We start from the raw sequence: 12,500 nt of genomic DNA, 5'->3' as shown, positions 1-12,500 counted from the left end.
TCATCATCATCATCATCATCAGGGCTGGTATCATTAAGAAGTTGCCGATACGATACATATCTCGATACAGTGCACTTTCGATTCAATACGATATATTTCAAATCGATTCAATACGGCTCAATAATAAAATAAAGGTTAAATCATGGCTGTGATACTAAAATTCTTTGTTAAACCATTTCTTCTTGTGCAAAGTTCATATGAAACACAAACATTTTAATCCTCAAAACAGTAAAAATGTCAAATGTGTCGCATAAATGAGTTTCCTTTCACTCCACAAGCAACAAAACTGTAACTGTAACAAAATAATTTTGTAAAACTCACCTAAAAATACTCTTGGTGAAATATCGATACAGCAGCCCACGATATCGATACTGTATCATTACATTAAACAATACGATATATCGATATTCCAATATTTTTGCACACCCCTAATCATCATCATCATCGTCCCTCAGGCTGCGTTCAGATGCACCTGAAGTGACTCAAATCTGATTTTTCATCCCTATGTTCCTGTATCTGATCTTTTAATGTCTGAACCACACAGATGTGATGTTTTCACATGTGACCAGGACACTTGGATCTGTGCTCCTGAAACTGATCCATATCTGATCTTTAACATGTGACTTGAGAGTGAACGGTCAGGTCACATTCATCCACCTACACGTCATCAACAAGACACAAACGTCACTATTCTGCACTGAAGTAGAGAAAACTGTTCATGATCCATGTGACTGAAGTGAAGCACATCTCCACTCACCACAAAACACCACCACCAAAAACCTGCTCCTTCTCCTTCTCAATCTCCTCCTTAAAACAAGTCAGTTGTTCATGTTGTGGCTCCGGTACGAGAGGAACTTTAAAATCTCCAGGTGCTCGATGCTGCGTCCATGTTTGTTCAACTTGTGTAAACACAGAGACGCTCGCTGCGGTTGACGTCGTCGTGTCTCCAGTGTCACATGTGGGACACTTTTGGACCGTTTAATGTTCACACTGGAGTCACATACAAGTCACATTTAACTGGAAATGTGAACCACCTCGAAAAAACATCGACGTTCAAAAAAATCTGAACTGAGCGTTAAACCTGCAGACTGAACAGAGACTAAGATCAGAAACAACAACAATCTTCCACTGAGTCGTGTCCTTTAGTCCAACAGAAGTTCATAAGGAGCGAGGAGTTTTTATCAGCACAAGTTTATGGAAATGAATCATGTGGTTTAAGTTTAGTTTAGTTTGTGTAAAACTTAAACAAAAGTGTCAAAACTGAATTAAACTCATGATAAAGTCAAACAGCTGATGTGGATCTAGAGTCGTTCTGTTTCTATGTTTAAAGTGTTTTAGAGTTTATTTATGCAGATTAGAAATATCATGACAAAAAGATGAATGATGAATCAAAGACCTGGTTTAGTCCTGGTTTAGTCCTGGTTCAGTCCTGGTTCAGTCCTGGTTTAGTCCTGGTTTAGTCCTGGTTCAGTCCTGGTTTAGTCCTGGTTCAGTCCTGGTTTAGTCCTGGTTTAGTCCTGGTTCTGAGATGTGTTCAGTGATGTGTCGACAGGGTTACACCTGCCGCTGTTTCATTGGCTGCAACAGAGTGATGTCATTAGTGGAGCCAGGAGCCTAAACTGGGGAAGCGACAGGACAGGGACGCACCTGACGATGTCGGCTTGAGCAGCGTGAGTGAAGACGCTGCATCAAACTCTGAAAAACTTTTCAAAAGGAACAAACTCCACTTCATCTTCAATTAAACTTCAGTCTTACAACGAGTCACAGCCAAACACAGCCCTGCACCTGCCAAACACAGCCCTGCACCTGCCAAACACAGCCCTGCACCTGCCAAACACACACACAGTACAAATACACACAGAACAGGCACAGGGGCTCAAGCACCAGGCTCCACTGCAACAAGAGCAGAACTGATTGGGACGCACCCAAATGTACCGGAACTCAAAACAGGTGCATGATGGGTATCGTAGTCCCAGGCACATCGGACTTTTAACACACACTAAAACAGACAAGTCAAACTCAGGCCTGAGGACCAAATTTGTGCTCACGATATAATTATATTTGTCCCACGAGATCAAATCAAACATGTGTTAGAGCTGCTCACTTATAGACACATGATTTATTTAAAATTGTGTTATTTTTTATATTCTGTTTGTTCTGGATTCAGTGTTTAAGCAAAACATGCAGATGATGTTGACATTTTTCAATAAATATTTAGTTTCGCCCACGACTTAGTCCCAGATTTTCATTTTGGCATCTATGAATTTGAGTTTGATTCTCCTGCTCTAAACTCTGTCCATCTGAAGCTCTAAACTCTGTCCATCTGAAGCTCTAAACTCTGTCCATCTGAAGCTCTAAACTCTGTCCATGTGAAGCTCTAAACTGTGTCCATCTGAAGCTCTAAACTCTGTCCATCTGAAACTCTAAACTCTGTCCATGTGAAGCTCTAAACTCTGTCCATGTGAAGCTCTAAACTCTGTCCATGTGAAGCTCTAAACTCTGTCCATGTGAAGCTCTAAACTCTCCATGTGAAGCTCTAAACTCTGTCCATCTGAAGCTCTAAACTCTGTCCATCTGAAGCTCTAAACTCTGTCCATCTGAAGCTCTAAACTCTGTCCATGTGAAGCTCTAAACTCTGTCCATGTGAAGCTCTAAACTCTGTCCATGTGAAGCTCTAAACTCTGTCCATGTGAAGCTCTAAACTCTCCATGTGAAGCTCTAAACTCTGTCCATGTGAAGCTCTAAACTGTGTCTGAGGAGAGACGTGTGGTTCTGTTTGTAAATGATGAGTCAGGTTTTTTTGAGCAGAGTTTTAAAGATCGTCTCCTGTGACTCTGAGTCGACTCAGAGCTGCAGCGTGAGCGGCTCTGAGGACGAGGCCGTGGGACTCTGTTTGTTTTTCCCGTTTCCGTGGAGACGGAGCAGGAGGAGCCGAGGACATCTGAGACGCTGGAGTTTTTTTACACCAAATGTGACAGAACGACCTTCCAGAGGAAATCCTTCGAGGGTCTGGACCGTTTCACCACCAGCTGAAACACCAGAGTAAGAGCGAGACCTTTCCCTCCTCTGCTCGACCGACGACCCACAGCTCCACCTCCCGCTGAGACCGAACGACTTAAACTGCTTCAACCACGTGAAGAACTGGACGGAAAAGAACTTCCTACAACTCAACAAACTCTCCAAATCTGAACTCGCCCAGTCCAGCTCCACATGGAGAACAGCCTCAGAAAAGCTCCAGAAACTTCACCTCGACTTCCACCTTCACATCAGAAAAGTCGCCCAATCCTGTTTTCTCCTGTTTTCTCCACGGCCGCACAATCAGCGAAATCAAACCTCTCATCCTCTCCCGCCCTGATCTGGAAAAAGTCCAGGCGCTCATCTTCTCCGTCTAGACTCTTGCTCCTCCCTCGTCTCCGGCCTCAACTCCAAATCCAACTCCTGCCGCAGAAGCTCGAGGTTCAACATCAACATGAGCCTCTTTTACTTTCCTTCACTGTGTTTTAGAATCGATTTAAAGATTTTATTCATCACTTTAAAGCTTCTTCAGGTCTCACACCAAGTCACATTTTAGAACTTTTAACCCCGTACGAGCCTCAGGTCCTCAGGTCCTCAGATCCTCAGGGCCTCAGGGCCTCAGGTCCTCAGGTCCTCAGATCCTCAGGTCCTCAGGTCCTCAGGGCCTCAAGTCCTCAGGTCCTCAGGGCCTCAGATCCTCAGGGCCTCAGGTCCTCAGATCCTCAAATCCTCAAATCCTCAGATCCTCAGGGCCTCAGGTCCTCAGATCCTCAGGGCCTCAGGTCCTCAGGTCCTCAGGTTTTCAGGTTTTCAGGTCCTCAGATCCTCAGATCCTCAGGTCCTCAGGTCCTCAGGTCCTCAGGTCCTCAGGTTTTCAGGTTTTCAGGTCCTCAGATCCTCAGATCCTCAGATCCTCAGGTCCTCAGGTCCTCAGGTCCTCAGATCCTCAGGGCCTCAGGGCCTCAGGTCCTCAGGTCCTCAGATCCTCAGGTCCTCAGGTCCTCAGGGCCTCAAGTCCTCAGGTCCTCAGGGCCTCAGATCCTCAGGGCCTCAGGTCCTCAGATCCTCAAATCCTCAGGGCCTCAGATCCTCAGGGCCTCAGGTCCTCAGATCCTCAGGGCCTCAGGTCCTCAGGTCCTCAGGTTTTCAGGTTTTCAGGTCCTCAGATCCTCAGATCCTCAGGGCCTCAGATCCTCAGGTCCTCAGGTTTTCAGGTTTTCAGGTTTTCCTCAGGTCCTCAGGTCCTCAGGTCCTCAGGTCCTCAGGTCCTCCTCAGGTCCTCAGGTCCTCAGGTCTCTGTGGATGGTGGAGGTGCTGGAGTGTTTTCAGTCCGGGTTGTTCTTCCTTTAACTGGTTTAGTTTGATTTTATTCTTTATTTATTTTCTTTATATTTATTTATTATAATTTCTTGGATTGTTGCATCATTGTTTTTGTGCTTTTTGTTTTGTTCTTACTTATTCAGTTTTTTATAAACCTGGAATTTAAAAGTGTTTTATAAATAAAGATTTATTATTATTATTAATAGTAGTAGTAGTAGTAGTAGTAGTAGTAGTAGCAGTAGCAGTAGTAGTAGTAGTAGTAGTAGTAGCAGTAGCAGTAGCAGTAGCAGTAGTAGTAGTAGTAGTAGTAGTAGTAGTAGTAGTAGCAGTAGCAGTAGTAGCAGTAGTACAGTAGTAGTAGTAGCAGTAGTAGTAGTAGTAGTAGTAGTAGTAGTAGTATAGTAGTAGTAGTAGCAGTAGTAGTAGTAGTAGTAGTAGTAGTAGTAGTAGCAGTAGCAGTAGTAGTAGTAGTAGTAGTAGTAGTAGCAGTAGTAGTAGTAGTAGCAGTAGTAGTAGTAGTAGTAGTAGTAGTAGTAGTAGCAGTAGTAGCAGTAGCAGTAGTAGTAGTAGCAGTAGTAGTAGTAGTAGTAGTAGTAGTAGTAGTAGCAGTAGTAGTAGCAGTAGTAGTAGTAGTAGTAGTAGTAGCTAGTAGTAGTAGTAGCAGTAGCAGTAGTAGTAGTAGTAGTAGTAGTAGTAGTAGTAGTAGTAGTAGTAGTAGTAGCAGTAGTAGTAGTAGTAGTAGTAGTAGTAGTAGTAGTAGTAGTAGCAGTAGTAGCAGTAGCAGTAGCAGTAGTAGTAGTAGTAGTAGTAGTAGCAGTAGTAGCAGTAGCAGTAGTAGTAGTAGTAGTAGTAGTAGTAGTAGTAGTAGCAGTAGTAGTAGTAGCAGTAGTAGTAGTAGTAGTAGTAGTAGCAGTAGTAGTAGTAGTAGTAGTAGTAGTAGTAGTAGTAGTAGTAGTAGCAGTAGTAGTAGTAAGTAGTAGTAGTAGTAGTAGTAGTAGTAGTAGTAGTAGCTAGTAGTAGTAGTAGTAGTAGTAGTAGTAGTAGTAGTAGCAGTAGTAGCAGTAGTAGTAGTAGTAGTAGTAGTAGTAGCAGTAGTAGTAGTAGTAGTAGTAGTAGTAGTAGTAGTAGTAGTAGTAGTAGCAGTAGCAGTAGTAGTAGTAGTAGTAGTAGTAGCAGTAGCAGTAGTAGCTAGTAGTAGTAGTAGTAGTAGTAGTAGTAGTAGTAGCAGTAGTAGCAGTAGTAGTAGCAGTAGCAGTAGCAGTAGTAGTAGTAGTAGCAGTAGTAGTAGCAGTAGTAGTAGTAGTAGTAGTAGTAGTAGTAGTAGTAGCAGTAGTAGTAGTAGTAGTAGTAGTAGTAGTAGTAGTAGTAGTAGTAGTAGTAGTAGCAGTAGTAGTAGTAGTAGTAGTAGTAGTAGTAGTAGTAGTAGTAGTAGTAGTAGCAGTAGCAGTAGTAGTAGCAGTAGTAGTAGTAGTAGTAGCTAGTAGTAGTAGTAGTAGTAGTAGTAGTAGTAGTAGTAGTAGTAGTAGTAGTAGTAGTAGTAGTAGTAGTAGTAGTAGTAGTAGCAGTAGTAGTAGTAGTAGTAGTAGTAGTAGTAGTAGTAGTAGTAGCAGTAGTAGTAGCTAGTAGTAGCAGTAGTAGTAGTAGTAGTAGTAGTAGTAGTAGTAGCAGTAGTAGTAGTAGTAGTAGTAGTAGTATTTCCTGTGTTCATGTGGCGCCCCCTGGAGGATGCTGTGATGCTGCGGGACACAGAGGAGAGACACTTTTGTCCTGAGGAGTGTTACTCTCCACAGATCTGCTGATCTGACTCTCTCTCTTTCTCTCTCGAACTGAATACGCTCTGTTCCACCTTGTGATGTCATCATGTGGTGATACAGGAAGTGCTCCACTGTGTTTTTAAACTCCACACTTCACCTTCAATAGAATCACCTGGGTCATTTCAGTCCTGGAGATGTTTCAGCCTCATTCGAACTGTTTTACAGAGTTTTAATCGAAAATCACAACTAGAAAAAAGGTCAAATAAAAATATAAAAAACAAAAGCCAAAAATATTAATATATAAAAAAATATACATATATAAAAATATATAAATATCTGTACAGGTCCAACATCACACAAACTGACTCCTGAGAGAATCAAACCCTCACACACACAGAGCTGGAGTCGTGTCTGTTTCATTCACATGTTTGAGTAAATCTTTATTATTCTGAGTCTGTTTACATCTGCAAAACTCCAAACGCTCCATTCCACCTTGTGATGTCATCAAGTGGTAGTTTCAAAGTGATCAGCTCCTTTTAACATTAGTTCAGTCGAGATCAGAAAAGAAACTCCAGGACTGAAATGTTCCCGATGATTCTCGTGAAGGTGAAGTGTGGAGTTTAAAAACACAGTGGAGCACTTCCTTCCTGTATCACCACATGATGACATCACGAGGTGGAACAGAGTGTTTTCTGTTTGTGAGAAGAACTCGTGTTAAATGTGCAGGTTTGTGTGAAACATGTGAATGAAACAATCACAACTGCAGCTCTGAGTGTGTGAACTCAGGTCTGATTTCCTCTCGTTTCCTTTCCTTTCGTGTGTCTCGTTTCCTTTCGTGTGTCTCGTTTCCTTTCCTTTCGTGTGTCTCATTTCCTTTCGTGTGTCTCGTTCCTTCGTGTTCTCGTTTCCTTTCGTGTGTCTCGTTTCCTTTCGTGTGTCTCGTTTCCTTTCGTGTGTCTCGTTTCCTTTCGTGTGTCTCGTTTCCTTTCGTGTGTCTCGTTTCCTTTCGTGTGTCTCGTTTCGTTTCCTTTCGTGTGTCTTGTTTCCTTTCGTGTGTCTCGTTTCCTTTCGTGTGTCTCGTTTCCTTTCGTGTGTCTCGTTTCCTTTCATGTGTCTCGTTTCCTTTCGTGTGTCTCCTTTTGTTTCCTTTCGTGTGTCTTGTTTCCTTTCGTGTGTCTTGTTTCCTTTCGTGTGTCTCGTTTCCTTTCGTGTGTCTTGTTTCTCTCGGTCTGTGGACGCTGAAGCTCGGAGGAGACAGTTACATCAGAACGGCCCACGGACTCGTCAGTCAGAGGTCTGTGCCGTTACATAAGCTCCTCACATCAGCGGAACTCTCCAGATAAGGACAGGAGCAGGACAGGAGCAGGACAGGAGCAGGACAGGGCAGGACAGGACCAGGACAGGGGCAGGACAGGAGCAGGAGACAGGAGCAGGACAGGAGCAGGACAGGAGCAGGACAGGAGCAGAACAGGGGCAGGACAGGAGCAGGACAGGGCAGGACAGGAGCAGGACAGGAACAGGACAGGAGCAGGACAGGAACAGGACAGGGGCAGGACAGGAGCAGGACAGGCAGGACAGGAGCAGGACAGGAAGCAGGACAGGAGCAGGAGCAGGACAGGAACAGGACAGGACAGGAGCAGGACAGGAGCAGGACAGGAGCAGGACAGGACAGCAGGACAGGGGCAGGACAGGAGCAGGACAGGAGCAGGACAGGGGCAGGACAGGAGCAGGACAGGAGCAGGACAGGGGCAGGACAGGAGCAGGACAGGAGCAGGACAGGAGCAGGACAGGGGCAGGACAGGAGCAGGACAGGAGCGAAATGGCACAGTCACTTTTTGTTTTTTCCAGTAACGGCAGGTGCAGACAGACAGTGGGCGGGGACAGGGGGAAAGTGAAAACTCAAACTGAAACACGATTAAACACGAAAGAATCAATTGAAACAACGTGAAGTTTCTGACGAGAGAACGACTCTAAAACTCTAAAACTCTAAAACACGAGTAAGATCAGAAAAATCTTTTGACTGAATCATGTGAAAACAGAGGAAATAAACTCGACGGTGAAACTTTTGTACAGAAACTCAGAGTCTGTTTCCTCCACAGGACTCTACTCCTGTCACTCCTGTCACTCCTGTCAGTCGTGTCAGTCGTGTCACTCCTGTCAGTCGTGTCACTCTTGTCACTCGTGTCACTCTTGTCAGTCGTGTCAGTCGTGTCCAAATGTCCAGGAGGTGAAAGTTGTGCTCTTCACCTTGAACAGTTGTGTGTCGGGGTCAGAGTCGTCAGTGTTTGTGTTTTTCAGATTTTAGGCTTCAGACGTGACGATGATGATGATGTGATGATGTGATGATGATGATGATGATGATGATGATGATGATGATGATGATGATGATGATGATGATGATGATGATGATGATGATGATGATGATGATGATGATGATGATGATGATGATGATGATGATGATGATGATGATGATGATGATGATGATGATGATGATGATGATGATGATGATGATGATGATGATGATGATGATGATGATGATGATGATGATGATGATGATGATGATGTGATGATGATGATGATGATGATGATGATGTGATGATTTCAGACTCCAATTTTTCCTTTTGATCACATCAAATACTGGACAAACAACTGATCAAATATGAAACCCAAACATTTTTATTTCTATTTCTGACCCGGACCCAAAACCTGCTGCAAAACAACAAAAATCTGCATCTGAACAAGATTAACTTTATCTGCTTCTTCTTCTGTGTTAATTATTATAAAATATATTATTGACCAATAGAACGTGATGATGTCATCTGAAACTCACCAAAGGACCATAATGCACTGGGAGAGTCGACAGGGGGGTGTGGGGGCGGGTGTGTTTGGGGGGGCAGGGCTGTGTGTGTGTGGGGTGTGTGTGTATATGTGTGTGTAGGTGTGTGTGTGTGTGTGTGTGTCGGTGGGTGTGTGTGTGTGTGTGTGGTGTGTGTGTGTGTCAGGGGTGTGTGTCGGGTGTGTATGTGTGTGTGTGTCAGGTGTGTGTGTGTGTGTCGGGGGTGTGTGTCGGTGTGTGTGTGTCAGGTGTGTGTGTGTGTCGGGTGTGTGTGTGTGTCGGGGTGTGTGTGTGTCAGGTGTGTGTGTGTGTGTCAGGTGTGTGTGTGTGTGTGTGTGTCGGGTGTGTGTGTGTCGGGTGTGTGTGTGTGTTGTGTGTGTGTCAGGTGTGTGTGTCGGTGTGTGTGTGTCGGGGTGTGTGTGTCGGGGGTGTGTGTGTCGGGTGTGTGTGTGTGTGTCAGGTGTGTGTGTGTGTGTGTCGGGTGTGTGTGTGTGTGTGTGTGTATGTGTGTGTCGGGGTGTGTGTGTGTGTGTGTGTATGTGTGTCGGGGTGTGTGTGTGTGTGTGTGTGTGTGTGTGTGTGTGTGTGTGGGTGTGTGTGTGTCGGGTGTGTGTGTGTGTCAGTGTGTGTGTGTGTGGTGGTGTGTGTGTGTGTGTCGGTGTGTGTGTGTGTGTCTGTGTGTGTGTGTGTGTGTGTGTGTCAGTGTGTGTGTGTGTGTCGGGGAGTGTGTGTGTGTCGTGGGTGTGTGTGTGTGTGTCGGGTGTGTGTGTGTGTGTGTGTGTGTGTGTGTCAGGTGTGTGTGTGTGTGTGTGTCGGGGGTGTGTGTGTCGGTGTGTGTGTGTGTTTGTGTGTGTGTGTGTGTGTGTCGGGGGTGTGTGTGTCGGGTGTGTGTGTGTGTCGGGGTGTGTGTGTGTCGGGGGTGTGTGTGTGTCGGGGGGGTGTGTGTGTCGGGGGGGTTACTCACCCGTCTCGTGGGGACGTCCCTCCACCGGGACGCTCACTGTTCGACGCAGCAGCTTGTTCCTCTCCGAGCGCCGCTCCCGCATCAGGAGCGGGTGCACCTGCCACACAGAGAGACAGGTGAGTCTGACGACAGGTGAGACTGATGACAGGTGAGACTGGTGAGACTGACGACAGGTGAGACTGACGACAGGTGAGTGTGACGACAGGTGATTGTGAGGACAGGTGAGTGTGACGACAGGTGAGGATGAGGACAGGTGAGACTGACGACAGGTGAGACTGACGACAGGTGAGTGTGACGACAGGTGAGGATGAGGACAGGTGAGACTGACGACAGGTGAGACTGACGACAGGTGAGGATGAGGACAGGTGAGGACAGGTGAGTCTGAGGACAGGTGAGTCTGAGGACAGGTGAGTGTGACGACAGGTGAGGATGAGGACAGGTGAGGACAGGTGAGTGTGTCTCTCTGATTACAAACGGAGGATTAAAGCTGCACTGTGGAACCTGTCTGAACCTGGAGACGTTGTAGTTTTGCCTGAGATGTTCCAGTGTACAGCTTTAAACGTTTATATCTCCATGGAGACGAGCAGAAACAGGAGGAGGAAGGAGGAAATAAAATGACAGAAGTTTTGTTTGGACGACGTGAAATCTGGATTATATTTGAGTCTTTAAAACAAAAAACAAAAAAAAGACAGAATCTGACTTTAATAAACTGATGATGTGGAACGATTAACACAAAAAGTGTAAAACCAACACTTCAAGAAAAGAGACGGAGAAAGAGAAGGATGGAGGGATGGAGCGTAGTGAACGGGGGAGCGTGAGGTGACTGACAGGCATGAATATGGATGAGGTTTGTCTGTCTCCATGGCGACGCCTCCTTCTTCTTCCTGATTGGCTCAATTAGACGCGGCGTTTTTCTCTCATTAGCCGGACGTTTAACCAGGCAGCACCGGTCTGAGATCAGGCATCACCGCCCCGGGGCAGACAGGTGCAGACAGGTGCAGACAGGTGCCCCCCTTCCTCGCTGACAGGCGCTCTCTCTCTCTCTCTCTCTCTCTCTCTTCTCTCTTTTCTCTTTTCTGTTTCTCTCTGGACTTGAGCTGCTCCAGTGAAAAGTTTGAGAACACTGCCCTCTGCTGGACTCACACTGAACTCACACCGGGGAAGAGTTTAGCTCAGGTGACACCAAACTGTCACCGCAGGTCCAACAAACCAGAGAACCCACCAAACCAGAGAACCCACCAGACCAGAGAACCCACCAAACCAGAGAACCCACCAAACCAGAGAACCCACCAGACCAGAGAAACCAAACCAGAGAACCAAACCAGAGAACCCACCAGACCAGAGAACCCACCAGACCAGAGAACCCACCAGACCAGAGAACCCACCAAACCAGAGAACCCACCAGACCAGAGAACCCACCAAACCAGAGAACCCACCAAACCAGAGAACCCACCAGACCAGAGAACCCACCAGACCAGAGAACCCACCAAACCAGAGAACCCACCAGACCAGAGAACCCACCAAACCAGAGAACCCACCAAACCAGAGAACCCACCAGACCAGAGAACCCACCAAACCAGAGAACCCACCACCAGAACCACCAACCAGAGAACCCACCAGAAACCCAACCAGACCACCAGAACCCACCAGACCAGAAACCCAGACCAGAACCCACCAGACCAGAGAACCACCAGAGAACCACCAGACCAGAGAACCCACCAAACCAGAGAACCCACCAGACCAGAGAACCCACCAGACCAGAGAACCCACCAGACCAGAGAACCCACCAAACCAGAGAACCCACCAAACCAGAGAACCCACCAGACCAGAGAACCCACCAAACCAGAGAACCCACCAGACCAGAGAACCCACCAGACCATCCACCAAACCGCCAGAGGGTTCACCTCTGTCACAGAGAGTCCACCAAACACCAAACTGTCACTGTAAAATAATTATTTGAAAAGTTTTTAAAATTCCGTCTCCTCAGGTTCGATGTTCAAACCAAACATCTCGGACTCTCAGGGCAGATTTACTCTTAGTGCCAAAAACAATTCAAGAACAAATCCAGGTCAACCCTAAAACGTTTCTGATCTGAACGGTCTTTGGGTCAGTGCTAGTGCAGCCTCTGCAGCTCAGGGAGGAGATCTGGAGGTTCTGAACTTCACATGAGCCTGAACACGAACTGAGAACGAGACAAACCTGTTACAGAGAAACCACACGACAGCAGAGGTGGAGATGGTTTGTTGGGTGGTGGTGGTAGGAGATAGTCAGTGATGGTTGGTGATGGTTGGTGATGGATGGAGATGGTTGTAGGTTCTGGTTGGTGATGGATGGAGATGGTTGTAGGTTCTGGTTGGTGATGGTTGGAGATGGTCAGTGATGGTTGGTGATGGATGGAGATGGTTGGTGATGGTTGGTGATGGTTGGTGATGGATGGAGATGGTTGTAGGTTCTGGTCGGTGATGGTTGGAGATGGATGGAGATGGTTGTAGGTTCTGGTTGGTGATGGTTGGTGATGGTCGGTGATGGTCGGTGATGGTTGGAGATGGGTTGTTGGGTGGTGGTCCTTGTGGGTGGTGAGATGTTTTTGGTGCTCGTGGTGGTGGAGATG

At 46.3% G+C, this 12,500-nt stretch overlaps 1 protein-coding gene across 1 annotated transcript in view; it reads right to left on the bottom strand.

The window, feature by feature from the left end:
- syngap1b (synaptic Ras GTPase activating protein 1b) overlaps positions 1–12,500 on the bottom strand; it is a 97,309-nt gene that overhangs the window by 61,250 nt on the left and 23,559 nt on the right. The window contains exon 3 of the mRNA XM_055163591.1: positions 9,890–9,986. Within this exon, the coding sequence (XP_055019566.1) occupies positions 9,890–9,986 (97 nt within the window). The remainder of the gene's footprint in view (positions 1–9,889; positions 9,987–12,500) is intronic.

The sequence above is a fragment of the Boleophthalmus pectinirostris genome, unplaced genomic scaffold, assembly GCF_026225935.1.
Source record: "Boleophthalmus pectinirostris isolate CB_2022bp ecotype Guang Dong unplaced genomic scaffold, ASM2622593v1 HiC_scaffold_6, whole genome shotgun sequence".
NCBI classification, from domain to species: Eukaryota; Metazoa; Chordata; class Actinopteri; order Gobiiformes; family Gobiidae; genus Boleophthalmus; species Boleophthalmus pectinirostris.
Note: the sequence above shows the minus strand (reverse complement) of the source record. Positions and strands in the feature narration are given on the sequence as shown.